The 20862-nt window shown below is 47.4% G+C and overlaps 1 protein-coding gene across 1 annotated transcript in view; it reads right to left on the bottom strand.

The window, feature by feature from the left end:
- Window positions 1-5930: 5930 nt before the first annotated feature.
- The window catches only part of LOC126235745 (serpin B6-like), an 87873-nt gene continuing 72941 nt past the window's right edge, over window positions 5931-20862 (bottom strand). Inside the window, exons 7-8 of the mRNA XM_049944530.1 lie at window positions 19428-19563; window positions 5931-6284 (exon numbers count right to left, since the gene is read on the bottom strand). Of these exons, the coding sequence (XP_049800487.1) occupies window positions 6133-6284; window positions 19428-19563 (288 nt within the window). The 3' untranslated portion in view covers window positions 5931-6132. The remainder of the gene's footprint in view (window positions 6285-19427; window positions 19564-20862) is intronic.

The raw sequence follows: 20862 nt of genomic DNA, 5'->3' as shown, positions 1-20862 counted from the left end.
TCTACACCTACATCTACATTTATACTCCACAAGCCACCCGAAGTGTGTGGCGGAGGGCACTTTACGTGCCACGGTCATTACCTCCCTTTTCTGTTCCAGTCGCGTATGATTCGCGGGAAGGACGACTGTCTGAAAGCCTCCGTACGCGCTCGAATCTCTCTAATTTTGCATTCGTGATCTCCTCGGGAGGTATAAGTAGGGGAAAGCAATATATTCGATACCTCATCCAGAAACGCACCCTCTCGAAACCTGGCGAGCAAGCTACAACGTGATGCAGAGCGCCTCTCTTGCAGAGTCTGCCACTTGAGTTTGCTAAACATCTCCGTAACGCTATCACGGTTACCAAATAACCCTGTGACGAAACGCGCCGCTCTTCTTTGGATCTTCTCTATCTCCTCCGTCAACCTGATTTGGTACGGATCCCACACTGATGAGCAATACTCAAGTATAGGTCGAACGAGTGTTTTGTAAGCCACATCCTTCGTTGATGGACTACATTTTCTAAGCACTCTCCCAATGAATCTCAACCTGGTACCCGCCTTACCAACAATTAATTTTATATGATCATTCCACTTCAAATCGTTCCGCACGCATACTCCCAGATATTTTACAGAAATAACTGCTACCAGTGTTTGTTCCGCTATCATATAATCATACAATAAAGGATCCTTCTTTCTATGTATTCGCAATACATTACATTTGTCTATGTTGAGGGACAGTTGCCACTCCCTGCACCAAGTGCCTATCCGCTGCAGATCTTCCTGCATTTCGCTACAATTTTCTAATGCTGCAACTTCTGTGTATACTACAGCATCATCCGCGAAAAGCCGCATGGAACTTCCGACACTATCTACTAGGTCATTTATATATATTGTGAAAAGCAATGGTCCCATAACACTCCCCTGTGGCACGCCAGAGGTTACTTTAACGTCTGTAGACGCCTCTCCATTGATAACAACATGCTGTGTTCTGTTTGCTAAAAACTCTTCAATCCAGCCACACAGCTGGTCTGATATTCCGTAGGCTCTTACTTTGTTTATCAGGCGACAATGCGGAACTGTATCGAACGCCTTCCGGAAGTCAAGGAAAATAGCATCTACCTGGGAGCCTGTATCTAATATTTTCTGAACAAATAAAGCGAGTTGGGTCTCACACGATAGCTGTTTCCGGAATCCATGTTGATTCCTACAGAGTAGATTCTGGGTTCCCAAAAACGACATGATACTCGAGCAAAAAACATGTTCTGAAATTCTACAACAGATCGACGTCAGAGATATAGGTCTATAGTTTTGCGCATCTGCTCGACGACCCTTCTTGAAGACTGGGACTACCTGTGCTCTTTTCCAATCATTTGGAACCTTACGTTCCTCTAGAGACTTGCGGTACACGGCTGTTAGAAGGGGGGCAAGTTCTTTCTTGACACAATCTCGAGTTATCATGTAATGAAGACGAAAAACACGTTAAAATTTAACGCTCAGGTTTTAGAACAACGTTTTCGAGGGGATTTCATCTGATACACGTGATTTTGTTCGGACACAAAAGGGAATACCGAAAAGTCGACTAATATCCGTAAATATAAGAAAATCAATGAGCGAATTTCACTGATTTTGCAAGTGGCTGGTTTCGTGTAGCGTTTTTACTCCAGCGTGCGGCAGCTGAACGCTGCAGCTTCAGTGTATCTCACGAAAATGACATAAGATGTGGAGCACAAGGTACGTCTTCTACTTGGATCAGTGTCTGTGACGTCGTACTTCCTGATCACAAATTGACAACTTTTGCCGGCACATTCAGTGGTTATGTAGATACCGTATGCAAAATTCTGCTGCGAAAACAGTTTGTAATATAGAAATAATCAATCAAAATTTCATACATGATGCTGATGTTTTATTGCATGGGTAGCGAAAAAGCACTCGATAAACTTTCTTCCTTTCATTATTTTGACAGGGTTTGAGAGTATCAGTGTGAAAAAGTTTCGGAAATGTTACAATTTATGTATGATGTTTGTTGTAAATTGCTAAGTGCTCGCATTCTCAAATACTGAATGAATAAAATCTGGGTAATTTGCAAGCCGTCAGTTCCGTTGCCTTAACACACATACTTTTTCGAACATCAATAGTTGACTTATTATGTTAAGTCTTTATCGTATGTTTATACTTCTTAGTGAGTATAGTGTGATACTACATTGCTGGCCACCGTAAATGCAACACCCTGAAGGAAGCATCTGAATCAAGTGAAATTTACACCATGGGTTTGCAGCGATGAGATATGCAACTGATTAGAATTTCAGCGCAGACGCACATCACGCGCGCCTGTGGCGCCACCTCATAGCGCCATTTAAGGCTTGGCGATTTCGACGAGTGTAGGTTCGGCACGTGTGTTTACCTTGTGGTTGTTTCACAAGACGATCAGTTATGCCTCGTAGACAACAGCGAACAACGTTTGATCAAAGATCCGAGTTCGACAGAGGAAGGATAGTGGCTTACCGAGATTGTGGATTATCATACAGAGAAATCGCTAGTCGTGTTGGACGAAACCAAACAACTGTAATGCGGATATCTGACCGTTGGATACAGGAGGGTACGACGGACCGACGTGGTCGATCGCATTCACCTCGGTGCACCACTGCACGTGCTGATAGGCAAATTGTGCGCATGGCAGTGACGGATCGCTCAGTGACATCCCGAACCATAGCACAGCACATTGCGTCTGTAACGCATCATCCAGTGTCTGCGCGTACCATTCGACGCCGTTTACAGCAGAGTGGTCTGTCCGCAAGGCGTCCATTGCTTCGTCTACCATTGACGCAGAACCACAGACGTCTGTGGTGTGATGACAGACGGATGTGGACGGCAGAATGGAATGACGTTGTCTTTACTGACGAGGCACGCTTCTGTCTGCAGCACCACGATGGTCGGATTCGAGTGTGGAGACACCGTGGAGAGAGGATGCTGGACAGCTGCATTATGCACCGCCACACTGATCTTGCACTGGGTATTATGGTATGGGGCGGTATTGGATATTACTCTCGCACGCCTCTAGTACGCATTGCCGGCACTTTAAATAGCCGGCGCTACATATCCGAGGTGCTGGAGCCAGTTGTCCTTCCTTACCTTCAGGGCTCGGCCACAGCCATATTTCAACAGGATAATGCGCGACCACACGTGGCACGCATTGTCCAAAGGTTCTTCGTCAATAACCAGATTGAACTGCTTCCCTGGCCGGCTCGCTCTCCGGATCTTTCGCCGATAGAAAACATGTGGTCCATGGTTGCTCAACGAGGTGACCCAGATTACATCCCCAGCTGCCACACCAGATGATCTTTGGCAACGTGTGGAAGCTGCTTGGGCTGCTGTACCCCAGGAACACATCCAACGTCTCTTTGATTCAATGCCGAGACGTGTGGCAGCGGTGATCTCCAACAATGGCGGCTACTCTGGCTACTGATTCTGGTAGGAACCACATGTCACAGACGTCTGTAAACGTAATCATTTGATACTTCGTCAACATGTTATCTACAAAATAAATTTTGTTGTGCTACCTCTTGTCTTTCTTGGTGTTGCATTTACGGTGGCCAGCAGCGTATTTTAAATTCTTAAATGCGGTAAATTATATGAAATAGTGACAATCGAATTTTTCTTGTCCCTCGAAGCAAACTGCGACTGGGATGGGTTTTATCCGTTTATTGATAAAGTTATTTTATTAAATTTGATTTTAATGCGCAGATACTCCCCACGATAAGTCCTCCAGAGCGGTATTATACACAGAAGAGCCAAAGAAACTGGCACACCACCCTAATACCGTGTAGGTCCCCCGCGAGCACACAGATGTGCCGCAACACGAAGTGGCGTGGCCTAGACTAATGTCTGAAGTAGTGCTGGAGGGAATTGGCACCATTAATCCTGCAGGACTGTCCATAAATCAGTAAGATTACGAGTGGGTGGAGATCTCTTCTGAACAGCACGTTGCTAGGCATCCCAGATATGCTCAATACTGTTCAAGTCTGGGGATGGTGGCGGTGGCGGTTAGTGTTTAACGTCCCGTCGACAACGAGGTCGTTAGAGACGGAGCGCAAGCTCGGGTTAGGGAAGGATTGGGAAGGAAATCGGCCGTGCCCTTTCAAAGGAACCATCCCGGCATTTGCCTGAAACGATTTAGGGAAATCACGGAAAACCTAAATCAGGATGGCCGGAGACGGGATTGAACCGTCGTCCTCCCGAATGCGAGTCCAGTGTGCTAACCACTGCGCCACCTCGCTCGGTAAGTCTGGGGAGTTTAGTGGCCTGTGGAAGTGTTTAAACTCAGAAGAGTGTTCCTGGAGCCACTCTGTAGCAATTTTGGACGTGTGGGGAGGTGCATTGTCCTGCTGGAATTGCCGACGTCCATGGGAATGCGCAATGAACATGAATGGATGCAGGTGATGAGACAGGGTGCTTACGTACGTGTCACCCGTCAGACTCGTATCTAGACGTATCAGGAGTCCCATATCGCTCCAACTGCACACGCCCCACACTGAGCCTCCAGCAGCTTGAACAGTCCCCTGCTGACATGGTTGGTTGGTTGTGTTTGGGAGCAGACCAGACAGCGAGGTCATCGGTCTCATCGGTTTAGGGAAGGACCGGAAAGGAAGTCGGCCGTGCCCTTTCAAAGGAACCATCCCGGCATTTGCCTGGAGTGATTTAGGGAAATCACGGAAAACCTAAATCAAGATGGCCGGACGCGGGATTGAACCGTCGTCCTCCCGAATGCCCCTGCCTGCTGACATGCAGGGTCCATGCATTCATGAGGTTGTCTCCATATCCGTACACGTCCAAGCGCTCGATACAATTTGAAACGATACTCGTCCGACCAGGTTACATGTTTCCAGTCATCAACAGTCCAATGTCTGTGTTGACGGGCCCAGGCAAGGCGTAAAGCTTTGTGTCGTGCACTCATGAAGGGTGCATGCGTGGGCCTTCGGCTCCGACAGCCCATATCGATGATGTTTCGTCGAACAGTTCGCACACTGATACTTGTTGATGGGCCAGCACTGAAATCTGCAGTAATTTACGGAAGGGTTGCACGTCCGTCCCGTCGAACGATTCTCTTCAGTCGTTGTTGGTCCCGTTCTTGCAGGATCTTTTTCCGGCGTAGCGATCTCTGAGATTTGAGTTTTACCGAATTCCCGATATTCACAGTACGTCCGTGAAATTGTCTAACGGGCAAATCCCCACTTCATCGCTTCCTCGGAGATGTTTGTCCCATCGCTCGTGTGCCGACTATAACACCAAACTCACTGAAATCTTGATATCTTGCCACTATAGCAGCATTAACTGGTCTAACAACTGGGCCAGACACTTGTTTTATATAGGCGTTGCCGGCCGCAGCTCCGTATTTTGCTTGTTTACATAGCTCTGTATTTGAATACACATGAATATAGCAGTTTCTTTTTCGCTTCAGTATAAACGTAATATCTTGACAAACCATTCGAGTTGTTTGATATAACGATGGAGAAAAGTAAATAATACAGTTTATTAGCAGTTTACTTTTCGATGCTATTGAACAGCTTGAATGACTGTCTACTTGATCAGACGTTGTGTTGGTGAGTAACTAAACATTAATTTTATTCGAGTTTAGTGTATCTAAATTGCATTAGCAACAATTCTTTCTAATGTATAATGTGTTAATAATATCCTGAGAGGTTTGGAACTATCATTGCAAGCAGTGTTGGCTGCCATATTCCAGTAACAATAGCATACAGTAAAATGTGAGTGCGATTAATACCCACAAGATCGTGTGATACGTTACCTTCAGAGAGGTAATTCCTGGCGTTATAACAGTAGATCTAAGCTGTGAAGTACTGAAGACGTTGAGTAATTTTTTTTTAGCAAAGGTTGTCATTGAGTTGTAGTTTTCTAACTCTAATGAAAAGCTTTAATAGTATTACTCACACGTATATTATCCATCTCACTTTATTCAGAGGATCCAGAAAATATTAAAGAGAAAATTTCTAGGATAAAATTCAAGACTATATAAATTTCTGATAATTTAAAGCATCGTATTTATAAGTACGATTGTCATGGTATGTCGTTGAAGCGTAGATGACTGAGGTGACATCAGTACACAAACTCTTTTTGCTGAACCATAGGAGCCTTCTTAAAGTGAAGGATCGGAGACACGTCCCGCGAAGAGCACCACCTTCGTCTTTTGATCCAGTATGTAGAAGAGGAATGGATGGTTCGCCCTGAAGATGATTGGTTGTGGTGGTGTGTGTTGTAGGGAAGTTGTGACTGCGCCAAAGATAACAGCTGCAACAGATAAATTTTATGAGATTACGCGCAATGCAGTAACTGTTTGCAATTTATTTACACTCATTCTTCATTTTCTTCCGTGTTCCGCAATTAACGCAGTACTTTGTTTGCAGTTATGACTGCGTTTTAACCGTTAGTGGAGAGATGATATTGCTGCCTTACATCTAAGTGTTTTAGTCATGCTATTGTACATTTAAGGAATTGTGATTGCTGGTATGCAAGTTGCAGCGTACGGTATTAATGGGGTTAAGTAAGCTCAAGCGACGTTTTGGTAGGTGGTCATGAATGTTAGTGCCATGTCGTCCTCCACTGAAATTAATAACCTCGGGATCTGCTCCAAGAGAGAAGGGCTACTGATTGTGATCGCAGGAAATTCGAATGAAACACTGTAGGGGACATGGCTCTGCCACCACCAGCTTATTCTCTAACAACAGTGGCTACAGTGTGTGTACAGTGAGCTGCTTAGGGTTGGGTTGTTTGGGGGAGGAGACCAGACAGCGTGGTCATCGGTCTCATCGGATTAGGGAAGGACGAGGAAGGAAGCCAGCCGTGCCCTTTCAAAGGAACCATCCCAGCATTTTCCTGGAACGATTTAGGGAAATGACGGAAAACCTTAATCAGGATGACCGGACGCGGGACTGAGCCGTCGTCCTCCCGAATGAGAGTCCAGTGTGCAAGCCAATGCGCCACCTCGGTCGGTAGTCAGCTACTTCTCGTGTAGTTCGCCCACATCTGTTCAATGCGGAAACTCGTAGCATGTGACGCCACAGTTCCAAAATTGGTCGCAACATTATGTGGTGTCATTTGAAGAAAGTGCACTGCCGACATTTGCTTCTCCAAGCGTCACACTGCCGCCGATGCGCCGCAGCTAAGACGGTGTTCGTTGTTGTGTCGTTGTCTTGGACTCCTTATCTTGTGCACAGTGGTGAATCCGCCATATGGATCATGTTTAGCTTCGATCTGTTCACCTGCTTGCTGTAAACCGTAATAAACCATACTGCAGTAATGGCGGTGATGACCAGCGTAACGTGGTGAGTCGTCGGCCATTTTACGCTCTAAGAGACGTTCGGGTGCTCCCTCTCAATCACTTTATTTGGTCGTCCGCGCTGTATGACATGATACACTGCCCGTGCCGTCGCCATTCGAACTGCTGGTAGGGCTATCCGGACGTAACTGAGGTCTACATAAGAGACAACGATGTAAAAGATTGAGGGGGGGGGGGGATGTATTGTATCGTCACAGGGGGCGTGAGGGAGGCCTGCACCAATTCCTCTGATAACAAACCCGTCAAACGGTCCGGACGGCGGCGTCCTTACAAATAGAGCGACGCCCTCTCATAAACATGGGCAAGACCAAGATCTTCCCGATCAGGTGATTGGGGGAGAGTTTCATACTTTATCTTGAAAGGCATACCTGAACTGACAAAGGACCCAAAAGCCGCATGACGCCAAATATTGTTGACATAATGAGTCCTTTGATGGATATCCAGTGAGTCTAGCTGACATCTTGTAAAATTCATCTTGTAAAATTCGTTGTTGGTTGCGAGCAGTGGTGCATCGAACATCGTCAGTGAAATCAGCCCGGAGGCATTTCATGATACCTCTGACCTGTAGTGGGTGACACAGTCAACAGGCAGATCGACCCCGATATTCATCGAAACTGATTTGGTGATGCTGATACCACTACACGAGACCATGACATATGTAGCGACGTCATCCGAGCGTTCCCAGAGCCGTCGCCGTCGCAGATGACAATCACCAGGTCGTTAGCAATCGCTTTACATCGAAATGTGTGACCTCGTACTGTCATACCTGTTGCTAACGTTGGTTCGAGTATAGAGCAATGTAGACAGAGGGCAGCCTTGGCATACCATCGAGAAGTCGTGAGGGGTGGCGTAGTTCGTTCGTGGACGATCATCTTGCAGTTAGCGCAGTGGAGGAGTCTAATCACGACAGCGATAAATGACCACGGGTATCGCATATGTCGGAGAACCGCTTCCAAATAGTCACAGTCCACGCGATCGAAGGCTTGAGCGAAGTCAATTGACGCCAATGCACCGTTCAGACGACACGAAGAAGTCACGTTATATACTGAGCGCTGGTTGAATGTAATTGTCACCTCCTAGTGACGTTTCATCGCGTGAAATATCCCGTTTTAAGATCTGGTGTATACGTATCACCATCAGTGTGCGAAAGATATTGACATCTCAGTTCAGGAGCATCAGCGCATCTATAACGCAGCGGACGGTTTGTGAAATGATATCATCATCCCTTCCGCAATGGTCGAATAGAGCGCCACTTCTGTAGGTTGTAGTTCCAGACAGACATCCCTCCATCGGATGGCTAATAAATGTTGAAAAGTCCTGTAAATGGTTCAAATGGCTCTGAGCACTATGGGACTCAACATCTGTGGTCATAAGTCCCCTAGAACTTAGAACTACTTAAACCTAACTAACCTAAGGACATCACACACATCCATGCCCGAGGCAGGATTCGAACCTGCGACCGTCGCAGTCGCGCGGTTCCTGACTGAGCGCCTAGAACCGCTTGACCACCGCGGCCGGCTGCCTGTAAATTCTAACGGGACACTGTCAAGGCTCGGAGACTTATTTGCCGCCCCTTTACCAATGGCATCTATCACTTCCTTTTCTGAAATTTCTTCTAGCAAAGCAGCAGCCATCGCTTGGCTAATGGTGCTGTAAATCGTCTGAGAAACGTCTGCTAACGCCATTAGATCAGGAGTCTGAGCTTAGCAAAATAATAGTCGTGGAATGCGGTGGCTATGTCATGTTATGTGGATAAGAGGAGATGCAACGACCGTCCCTCGTGTTGATTGAGTGTATCAGCGCTCTTCGGAGCTCTTCGGGCCGCTTCGGCGTCATTTACGTTCATAAAGTAAATAGATGGTAGCCGGGCGCTCACTTGTTGTGCTGTCCTGCGTCCCCGATCGGACTACCGCCCACTCTAGGTGGCGTCGCATGTGGACGACGATCTAAGCCAGCGCCGGCCAAACGCTGCACACTGTGCAGACGTGCGGAAGTGCTGCACATGTGCGCACGTGTGCGACAGCGAGCGTCAGCGACATCTGTTATTAGACATGTGTCCTAAATGAACGGCGGCAGCTCCACTTCCCTGTTTGTGTGGTACAAGCAAGAGCGCAACATACCCAGTCTCGTTTACCCCTGGTAACCGTAACCTTAACAGAGAAGTACTGAGAAATGGCAGGTACTGTGAAAAAGCTAAGGACGGGAGATCTATGTTCTCAGTCGTTTAAAAATGACTGGGAACTGCAATTATTTTTTGTATCCGTTGGTGAAAACTCACAATGTTTGCTGTGCCGCCGAATAATAGGCGGCCAGCGTAAGTTTTCAATTGAAAGACACTAAAATACATATCACAAAGACGAGTGTAGTGTACTCAACAGTGAAGAACGGCAAGCAAAATTAAATGTCCTTAAGAAAATGGATGAGACACATCGCCTCAATTATCATTTCTCATGACCAGTGATAAGCGTGTCTGGATTTATTCCTTTCATAATTAAAAATTGTTGTTTACTAACTGTGCATTATTGCATCATTCTGCTCCATGTTACATTATTATCAGGAAAGTTGGTCATTAAACCGATTGTTCCAATGTATACTTACATTTTTTTTTTAATGTGTGAAGGGCTACGCTCAGCTGAAGTCGATAAACGTAACATTCATCTAATTGTCGTTTAGTATGCAGATTTCAGACGGAGCTGATGAAAGATGTAGCAATAATGGTATTGAAATAACAGGTGATCATCGAGAGGTCTGCGGTTATCATTCTGTTCAGAGGTCAGTGAGACAGAAATTATGTGGGTGTAACTGAGGGCACCGAGAACTTGTTATAGGAAACCTTGCATTAGTTTAATGTTATTTGAAATCATGAATAAGGTTCGTTGGAAGTCGCTAAGTGCTCTCTTTCTTAAATACTAGGTCAAAAACATTACGCATATTTACGTGCCATCAGTCAAGCTGCCTTAATAAAAACCCACGGTTGTTAACTGTATTACTTGTCTTACTGGGTCAAATTGTTAACATAAAAGTAGACGTCGCAATGAGTAGACTGTGACAGTATTTTAAATGTTTAATACGCGAAATACCTTCCCATGGTCGACTTGCAAACTGTGGAAAGAGCACTAGAATGCGCCGGTACAGAGTATCCCAGCAAGTGGATAAAGCGACATCTGTGCGTAGAAACATGCACTACATGCACGCTGACGGCTGCGGCGTGCACGCTGTGACCCGGAAGTTGCACATGTGCAGGAGCACCGCACGCGTGCTGAATTTCTGGCCGATCCTGATCTAAGCCTTAGTACGGCGAGTAGCCGTTTGTCCTTCCGGAGATGACGCCATAATATTGCAGTTCCGCAGTACCTTGTAACGGAAACCAAGCGTACGTCTCCGTCAGGCTGCGTGGTCTCGACCAAAGCTTATCAACGTTCGTCGTAGGGGCAGTTTAGCGCTGTCCAACAACCAGGCCGAGGGCTACGGCCGAGCGGTTCCAGGCGCTTCAGTCTGGAACCGCGCGACCGCTACTGTCGCAGGTTCGAATCCTGCCTCGGGCATGGATGTGTGTGATGTCCTTGGGTTAGTTAGGTGTAAGTAGTTTTAAGTTCTAGGGGACTGATGACCTCGTATGTTAAGTCCCATAGTACTCAGAGCCATCTGAACCAACAACCAGCGGATCGTCGTAGTGTTCACCATATGCAGGTCCCAGATGAGAGTCCCGACTTGCGGTCATGGATTGTGTCGAGGGAGCTGATCTTTGGACGCCAGGACACAACTCAAGTCACCCCCAAGTGTTAAATGGTCGCGGTGGCCTTGGAAGAGCGGCGTGATTTCTTCCGCAAAGAAATGTGAACATTAGGGACGTCTGTCCGCACGACAAGGTACGTAGACTTTGATAAGCCTAACATCCAGCGCTGTGAATGCCATTTCTTAAGCATTGGGGTGACATTGAATGCCACCCGCCACTATTCCTTCCTGTAGAATTGTTGAGATACCGCTACCTGTGGGAGAGATATGCGAGACATACACTCCTGGAAATGGAAAAAAGAACACATTGACACCGGTGTGTCAGACCCACCATACTTGCTCCGGACACTGCGAAAGGGCTGTACAAGCAATGATCACACGCACGGCACAGCGGACACACCAGGAACCGCGATGTTGGCCGTCGAATGGCGCTAGCTGCGCAGCATTTGTGCACCGCCGCCGTCAGTGTCAGCCAGTTTGCCGTGGCATACGGAGCTCCATCGCAGTCTTTAACACTGGTAGCATGCCGCGACAGCGTGGACGTGAACCGTATGTGCAGTTGACGGACTTTGAGCGAGGGCGTATAGTGGGCATGCGGGAGGCCGGGTGGACGTACCGCCGGATTGCTCAACACGTGGGGCGTGAGGTCTCCACAGTACATCGATGTTGTCGCCAGTGGTCGGCGGAAGGTGCACGTGCCCGTCGACCTGGGACCGGACCGCAGCGACGCACGGATGCACGCCAAGACCGTAGGATCCTACGCAGTGCCGTAGGGGACCGCACCGCCACTTTCCAGCAAATTAGGGACACTGTTGCTCCTGGGGTATCGGCGAGGACCATTCGCAACCGTCTCCATGAAGCTGGGCTACGGTCCCGCACACCGTTAGGCCGTCTTCCGCTCACGCCCCAGCATCGTGCAGCCCGCCTCCAGTGGTGTCGCGACAGGCGTGAATGGAGGGACGAATAGAGACGTGTCGTCTTCAGCGATGAGAGTCGCTTCTGCCTTGGTGCCAATGATGGTCGTATGCGTGTTTGGCGCCGTGCAGGTGAGCGCCACAATCAGGACTGCATACGACCGAGGCACACAGGGCCAACACCCGGCATCATGGTGTGGGGAGCGATCTCCTACACTGGCCGTACACCACTGGTGATCGTCGAGGGGACACTGAATAGTGCACGGTACATCCAAACCGTCATCGAACCCATCGTTCTACCATTCCTAGACCGGCAAGGGAACTTGCTGTTCCAACAGGACAATGCACGTCCGCATGTATCCCGTGCCACCCAACGTGCTCTAGAAGGCGTAAGTCAACTACCCTGGCCAGCAAGACCTCCGGATCTGTCCCCCATTGAGCATGTTTGGGACTGGATGAAGCGTCGTCTCACGCGGTCTGCACGTCCAGCACGTACGCTGGTCCAACTGAGGCGCCAGGTGGAAATGGCTTGGCAAGCCGTTCCACAGGATTACATCCAGCATCTCTACGATCGTCTCCATGGGAGAATAGCAGCCTGCATTGCTGCGAAAGGTGGATATACACTGTACTAGTGCCGACATTGTGCATGCTCCGTTGCCTGTGTCTATGTGCCTGTGGTTCTGTCAGTGTGATCATGTGATGTATCTGACCCCAGGAATGTGTCAATAAAGTTTCCCCTTCCTGGGACAATGAATTCACGGTGTTCTTATTTCAATTTCCAGGAGTGTATGTGTCATAGCCGTACATGCCTGAGAAGTCGTCGACGTGTACTTCCTGAGAAACGTCTGCCTGCTTAGCTGAATAGTAACATTGCCACGCGATCATATCATTTTTTCGTGGGAAAAGGCTATACCGATGGCAACAGCGTTCAGCATGTATTGAAGCAAAGAATATTTAGTGTGTGTCCATATAGTGTTGATGTTAATAGTCGCAACACGATAAGTATGAAGTCTGTCCATCGCACCCAAGTTGGCCATTAGCATCAAAGTAAGTGGTGTGAGCGTGTTACGTCAGGGTGACACGTCGCGGTCACCGACAGTGTCAAGAGATCAACACTGATGAACTGTGTGGGCGCGTTATACCAGGGTGACTCATCACGGTAACCGACAGTGTCAAGAGATCAACGTTGATAGACTGTGTGGGTGCGTTACATCAGAGTGACTCACCGCGGTCACCGGCAATGTTAAGAAATCAACACTGAGTGTGTGGCCGCATTATATCACGGTGATTCTATGCGGTCACCATCAGTGCCAAAGGAACAACGCTGATGGAGTGAAATCACTGGCATGGTGTCCGACATGACGTACAATGAGTCTTCTTCACAATCTTCCGCCCAGACGCCATGACACACCTTCGACTGCTGATGGGATATCTCAGTTGCGGCTCTTAGTGCAGACGCCACGGTTATTACAGGCTGGTAATCTGTGGTGGATATCTCCATGCGATCCTACGTTACAGAGGAAACGGAGGGACTGACGCTGTTGCCAATGCGATCTACAGGGTGTGGGGCTCTGTGTTGTGCCGTCACCACCGTTAAACTTTCCACTGTCTTTTTCACATGTTCGCAGCCGGCAGTAGTGCGACGGAACTCGCCACTGTTTCTTGTGCCTCCGCTGGGAACGCTGTTTGCCTACATACGTTTCAGTATCCGAATGAGGCTGGATCTCTTTGATCGCCCTCCTGCCGGTAAGAAAAACTGCAGTCAGCACCACCCATGCGTCGATACCCATCTTCTCATCCGTACCTTCCCACAAGGTCAGACGCTGATTGTCTTCTGAAGCGGCCACCTTCGTAGTGGATGAGTTTAGTATTTCCAATTCCGCTATGTTCGTCCTGTCGGGAGCGTCTGTCTGACAAGTAGGTTAACTTCGTATGGTGAGGCCGTACGTGCAACCTCTGCATAGTTGTGAGGGCGGGTCGTGATCCTAGGAGGAGTAGCCGGCCGCTCTGACCGAGCGGTTCTAGGTGCTTCAGTCCGGAACTGCGCTGCTGCTACGGTCGCAGGTTCGAATCGTGCCTCGGGCATGGATGTGTGTGATGTCCTTAGTTTAGTTAGGTTTAAGTAGTTGTAAGTCTAGGAGACTGATGACCTCAGACGTCGTCCCATCTTGCTTAGAGCCATTTTTTGAACCTAGAAGGAGTCACAGTTTCGCCTGTCGGGATTTGAGCAAGTCGCCATTGTAAACACACCGATCTGACGCGTACTTCTTGACCGCAAACGGAGCTTGTACGTGGCTGTCCATCATACATACTATTCGCCATACAGTCACCAATGACGAGTTAGGAAAGCACGTGTTTACTCAAGACAGCTTTAATCTGTAGTACTCTGTTGAGGAGCAGGTATGTTGTAAAAGTGTTCCTTGTTTTGGCCACATGGCTGACTACATTGCTCTAGTGTTGAAAAGACGCCGTGACGACATCCGGTACTTCGAACGGGAATTCTAAAACTCGTAGCTTCTGGAAGCTATACTCCAACATGGCCATGTTTGAATTTAAAATTGTTCGCATTTGAGCGCACAATTCTGTTACACCCCTCGCCACCGACTAACTTGATGTAGACGACACCGCTCGTAATATGGAGGTGGATACCGATTTTGTCCTGTGTTTCAATATTAAAGTCGTCACATATAAAGCGTTCAACTTCAAAAGCTCGGGACCACGCGTGATTGGGTTGAAAGCTGATCTTATAGTTGTTGTGTGTGTGTGTGTGTGTGTGTGTGTGTGTGTGTGTGTGTGTGTGTGTGTGTGAGTGAGTGAGTGAGTTAGAGAGAGAGGGGGGAGGGGGGAGGGGCGAGTACCCTGTTACGTCAGCTGTGATGGGCTCTGAATAAGTGGGATCGAAGTAGAATACGACTGCGCACACACGCGACACCATGAAGAGGACGTAAACATCAAGTCCGCGCCGATCCACTGCCGAAGACTGACTGTTCCAGATTCAAATGGCTCTGAGCACTAAGGGACTTGACATCTGAGGTCATCAGTCCCCTAGAACTTAGAACTACTTAAACCTAACTAACCTGAGGACATCACACACATCCATGCCCGAGGGAGGATTCGAACCTGCGACCGTAGCGGTCGAGCGGTTCCAGACTGAAGCGCCTAGAACCGCTGGGCCACAACCGCCGGCACTGACTATACCATTAGGTTTCACGACCAGAATCAAACTTCCGTATGTCTTTAACCTTGTGTCTTCAACCAGTACTCGCTCTTACCTTTTGTATATTCCTTTACTTCGAGACATTTTATTGAAAGTCGCTTGGTCGGTGTAGGCGGATAAATACGATATATTGTCAATATTCGCAACCGAAAGTAAATTTCATATATTTCACAATGGCTTTAGTTGACCAATTCATGTTCATCCGGACATGCTCGCATGTCCGAAGGAACATTGCATCCTATTTCTAAAATATCACAGGCACTGCAGTATCGAATTAGCTAACATCTTACGCTGCGCCTTCCATTGTTCAAACGCTCAGCAGGTGGTTGTTTCCGCTTCACTCTGTCTTCACTATTGTAGTCTAGAATCGACATTTCACCAAACACAGCAACAAATGGGCTAGCCATTCTCACACTGTTGTTGTAAAACTTACTTGTGTTGCGCCACAAGCGTTTTGTAGCCTGAGAACCTCAGTATTAGAATTTGCATTCCTTGTGCAGTTTTAGAACTATTCTGAAATTTTATTTCTTCATTTTACCTACAACCCAGTGGGATAGCAACGGCTAGAAGCGGAAATCTTGTCCGCTCTTTCACCAAGACACATTTAAGTTTCCTGTCTATTTACCTGAACATTACTCTAACTGACAGTCTAATATTTCTCTTGTAGCTTGTAAAATGGTTCAAATGACTGTAAACACTATGGTACATAACATCAAAGGTCATCAGGCCCCTAGACTCCTACTTAAACCCAACTAACCTAAGGACATCACATACATCCATGCCCGGGGCAGGATTCGAACCTGTGACCGTAGCAGCAGCGCGGTTCCGGTGGACTGAAGCGCCTAGAACCGCCTTTCTCCCCCCCCCCCCTCCCCCAATTCGTTGATGATCGTTGTGTTTGGTCGTTGAGGGCGTCACATGACGTCCGTTCAAGTTCGTTTGTTGATCCTTCCACTCAGTTTTTTTTTTGTTACAGAGGCCAACCAGCTCTCTGACCGAACACGCTGAGCTACCGTGCCGGCGTCGGCTACGGAGGCCGGCTTCTAGCTTGTACCTTCTATCTTGGCGTTACCTGTATTTTTAAAATTTGTGAAAAGTCTTATGTTTAATAAATATGAGCCATCAAACAAAGTAATCAATGAGTAACCGTGAACTGTCATCACCTGCTAACACGTATTAATTCTTCTGTCAACCTCAGAATGTTTCATTCTATCTTCGATATCTTTCATGTCAAGAATCTGCGTAGTGACCTTGTTAGGCTATAACGATTCTGCAGAATAATTTCCAGATCCCTCCCCGTTATCTCAGTACTACTCTCCGCGCTTTCAACCACCCATCGATCATTCCACTATACATTATTGTGGCATAATTAAATGTATAAAGTGTAAAGTAATTTATTCATTCCCTGTTGAATGGTTTCTAATAAAAGCTATAACATCTCTTCCATTTGTTTGTAATTAGTCATTAGATTTCCCTCGACACATTCGTCGTGCTTCCTGCATCTTGTACATTCGGACAACACGTATCAACTTCAAACTTTCTGTCTGATTAAAACTATATGCCAGACCAAGATTCGAACTCGCGACCTTTGCCTTTCTGCAACAAGTGCTCCACAGACTTTTTTTTTTGTCGAGGCAGGCGTCACATGAGACCCGTTCAAGTTCATCGTTAGTTCGTTCACTCAGGTTTTTTTTTTATTACAGGGGCATCCAGTCCATTGAGCGAAAACGGTGAGCTACTGTGCCGGCGACATAGCTACCCAAACATGACACACATACCCTCACAGCTTTACTTCCGCGTGTACATCATCTCCTTCTTACAGGAGTGCTACTCCAGAAAGTTTCGCAGGAGAACTTCTGTGGGGTTGGGAAGGTAAGAGATGAGGTACTGGCGGAAGTACAGCTCTGAGGATACGTCGCGATTCGTGCTTGCATAGCTCACTCGGCACAGCACTTTGCCACGAGTCTCGGTCCAGCACACAGTTTTAATCTACCAGGAAGTTCCATATCAGCGTACACTGCACTGCAGAGCGTAGATTTCACTCTATCAATATTATCAACTTGCGCACCGAATACACTCCTCGAAATTGAAATAAGAACACCGTGAATTCATTGTCCCAGGAAGGGGAAACTTTATTGACACATTCCTGGGGTCAGATACATCACATGATCACACTGACAGAACCACAGGCACATAGACACAGGCAACAGAGCATGCACAATGTCGGCACTAGTACAGTGTATATCCACCTTTCGCAGCAATGCGGCTGCTATTCTCCCGTGGAGACGATCGTAGAGATGCTGGATGTAGTCCTGTGGAACGGCTTGCCATGCCATTTCCACCTGGCGCCTCAGTTGGACCAGCGTTCGTGCTGGACGTGCAGACCGCGTGAGACGACGCTTCATCCAGTCCCAAACATGCTCAATGGGGGACAGATCCGGAGATCTTGCTGGCCAGGGTAGTTGACTTACACCTTCTAGAGCACGTTGGGTGGCACGGGATACATGCGGACGTGCATTGTCCTGTTGGAACAGCAAGTTCCCTTGCCGGTCTAGGAATGGTAGAACGATGGGTTCGATGACGGTTTGGATGTACCGTGCACTATTCAGTGTCCCCTCGACGATCACCAGTGGTGTACGGCCAGTGTAGGAGATCGCTCCCCACACCATGATGCCGGGTGTTGGCCCTGTGTGCCTCGGTCGTATGCAGTCCTGATTGTGGCGCTCACCTGCACGGCGCCAAACACGCATACGACCATCATTGGCACCAAGGCAGAAGCGACTCTCATCGCTGAAGACGACACGTCTCCATTCGTCCCTCCATTCACGCCTGTCGCGACACCACTGGAGGCGGGCTGCACGATGTTGGGGCGTGAGCGGAAGACGGCCTAACGGTGTACGGGACCGTAGCCCAGCTTCATGGAGACGGTTGCGAATGGTCCTCGCCGATACCCCAGGAGCAACAGTGTCCCTAATTTGCTGGGAAGTGGCGGTGCGGTCCCCTACGGCACTGCGTAGGATCCTACGGTCTTGGCGTGCATCCGTGCGTCGCTGCGGTCCGGTCCCAGGTCGACGGGCACGTGCACCTTCCGCCGACCACTGGCGACAACATCGATGTACTGTGGAGACCTCACGCCCCACGTGTTGAGCAATTCGGCGGTACGTCCACCCGGCCTCCCGCATGCCCACTATACGCCCTCGCTCAAAGTCCGTCAACTGCACATACGGTTCACGTCCACGCTGTCGTGGCATGCTACCAGTGTTAAAGACTGCGATGGAGCTCCGTATGCCACGGCAAACTGGCTGACACTGACGGCGGCGGTGCACAAATGCTGCGCAGCTAGCGCCATTCGACGGCCAACACCGCGGTTCCTGGTGTGTCCGCTGTGCCGTGCGTGTGATCATTGCTTGTACAGCCCTCTCGCAGTGTCCGGAGCAAGTATGGTGGGTCTGACACACCGGTGTCAATGTGTTCTTTTTTCCATTTCCAGGAGTGTAGTATGGTCTGTGTGTTACTACTAAACATGCTTCTAGGATGAGTATGTTGGGCAGTGCGTATCTCAACAAAATACGAATAAAACCACAATGATAAAAATATGTTGGCTGCCGCGACCTGTGTCAGTCACGTTGAAATCCTTTTGGATGTACTCCTGGGACGTCTTAAAAAATACTTAAAATACTAACATTAATCGACGTTTTGGCAGAGCTGCAGAACCTTCAACTGGGACCTCTGAGGGGATCGCTGCAACACAGCCGAAATGCTGACTTATCTTATTATTTTTTCACTTCAAGTGTTTTATAAGAAGATGTCGCAGCAGTGCTCCCAGATGGGTTTTAATAAAAAGAATCTGAGCTACCTATAAATAGCCGGAGCTCTCGTTTTTCTAAACTTCTTTTTTTTCTGAGGCAGACAATACTGACGTAAAGGCAATTTCATACTAACCGAAAACATTAATATCGTTATTCAGCAACAAGAGCGTCACGTGTAGCCGAGTGTCTTCTTCGGCAGCAAATTACTTAAGTGAGCGAGGTGTTGCAGTGGCTAGCACTTGCATTCTGGAGGATGACGTTTCAGTTCTTCTCCAGCCAACTACCGGGATGGATCCTTTGGAAAGGCACTGCCAATTTCCTTACCCCCTTACCCATCCGTTACTAATCCGAGCTCATGCTCCGTCTCTAAGGAATTCGTTGAACCTTAATCTTCCTGCCTTCCTTTTCCAGATTACTCACCAGTAGCAGCAGCAGCCTCTGTACCTTCTTCGTTAACCTCGATGAAAGCTTTGTGCAGTACTTGGTCCACTTTAAGTTTCTCTGTGGCGATTTCAGAAAAATTTGCGGCATCACTGAACATTGAAGTCATGCCGAGCTGAAATTAAATAACGAAAAGTTTTAAGCAAAGTTTCATGTATATTCACAGTATTTTCCTAATATATCTGTGACAATAGTAGCAAACAATAGTTCCATACAAATTCAGTTGACAAATTTCACTATTATGTCTCTAATAGAGGCACAAAAATAGGTAGTGTCTCGAGCTTTTGGGACAGAGATAGAATGCCGACGAATTATTCGGTATGGATTTGCTACTTGAGGACAAACTGCAGGAAACAAACCCTTATAAATAGCAAAAAAGATCATATGGGCAGTTGGCCGGAAAGACGTCCAAGGAAAATACGTCAAGTTGAAGACAAAGATAAAAGATCTTTCACCGTGTGAGTATTGTAAGTAGGCTGTTTAGGTTTTTTTTTATTGGTAACGCCACCTCTGTATGAAAATCACTGGTTGTGCTGTGTGCAGTCTGTGGCTGCTTTTCATTGTTGTAATACTCGCCATTGTAGTGTTAGGCAGCTGGCTATGAACAGCGCGTAGCGTTGGGCAGTTGGAGGTGAGCCGCCAGCAGTGGTGGATGTGGGGAGAGAGATGGCGGAGTTTTGTAATTTGTCATGAACTGCTATATATATGATGATATCAAGGTAAATACATTCTTTGTTCTCTATTAATATCTTTCATTTGCTAACTATCCCTATCAGTAGTTAGTGCCTTCCATAGTTTGAATCTTTTATGTAGCTGGCAGTAGTGGCGCTCGCTGTATTGCAGTAGCTTGAGCAGCGAAGATTTTTGTGAGGTAAGTGATTTAGTGATTTGTGAAAGGTATAGTTTAATGTTAGTCAGGGCCATTCTCTTGTAGAGATTATTGAAAGTCAGATTGCGTTGCGCTAAAAAATATTGTGTGTCAGTATAAGCACAGTCGAGTATAAATTTTTCAAAAGGGGACGTTTCATATGTCGACCCTTAGCCTAGGATACCTCACTGGAATCTTCTGATTTTTTTTTCTTGTAGTTTGTGTAATTAGTGTAGATTTTGTTTATTGCTAGCGCGTAATTGTAGAGAGAATCTCCATTGTAGTTGTAGTTTTTCATTGTTGTACAGTAAAACAGTTGTGGCATGCATGTAGATTTGCACCAAGTATTTCGCAGCTGCAATTAACTAGATATTATTTTCAGTGTTATGTTAATGTGTTCTCTTATTTTTGCTCTTCAAATTGTGCTTTTCTGTGTTGTTGTGTGAAATATTGTGACAATAATGGCGTGTGAAAAACGTAACACTAGGCTCCAAAGCAAACTGAGAAATAATAGTGACGACGAGCGTAGCTTGCCAGCACCACTGT

Source organism: Schistocerca nitens, chromosome 2 (assembly GCF_023898315.1).
Source record: "Schistocerca nitens isolate TAMUIC-IGC-003100 chromosome 2, iqSchNite1.1, whole genome shotgun sequence".
NCBI lineage: Eukaryota > Metazoa > Arthropoda > Insecta > Orthoptera > Acrididae > Schistocerca > Schistocerca nitens.
The sequence above is the reverse complement of the archived record's forward strand: the minus strand, read 5'-3'. Positions and strand labels throughout refer to the sequence as shown.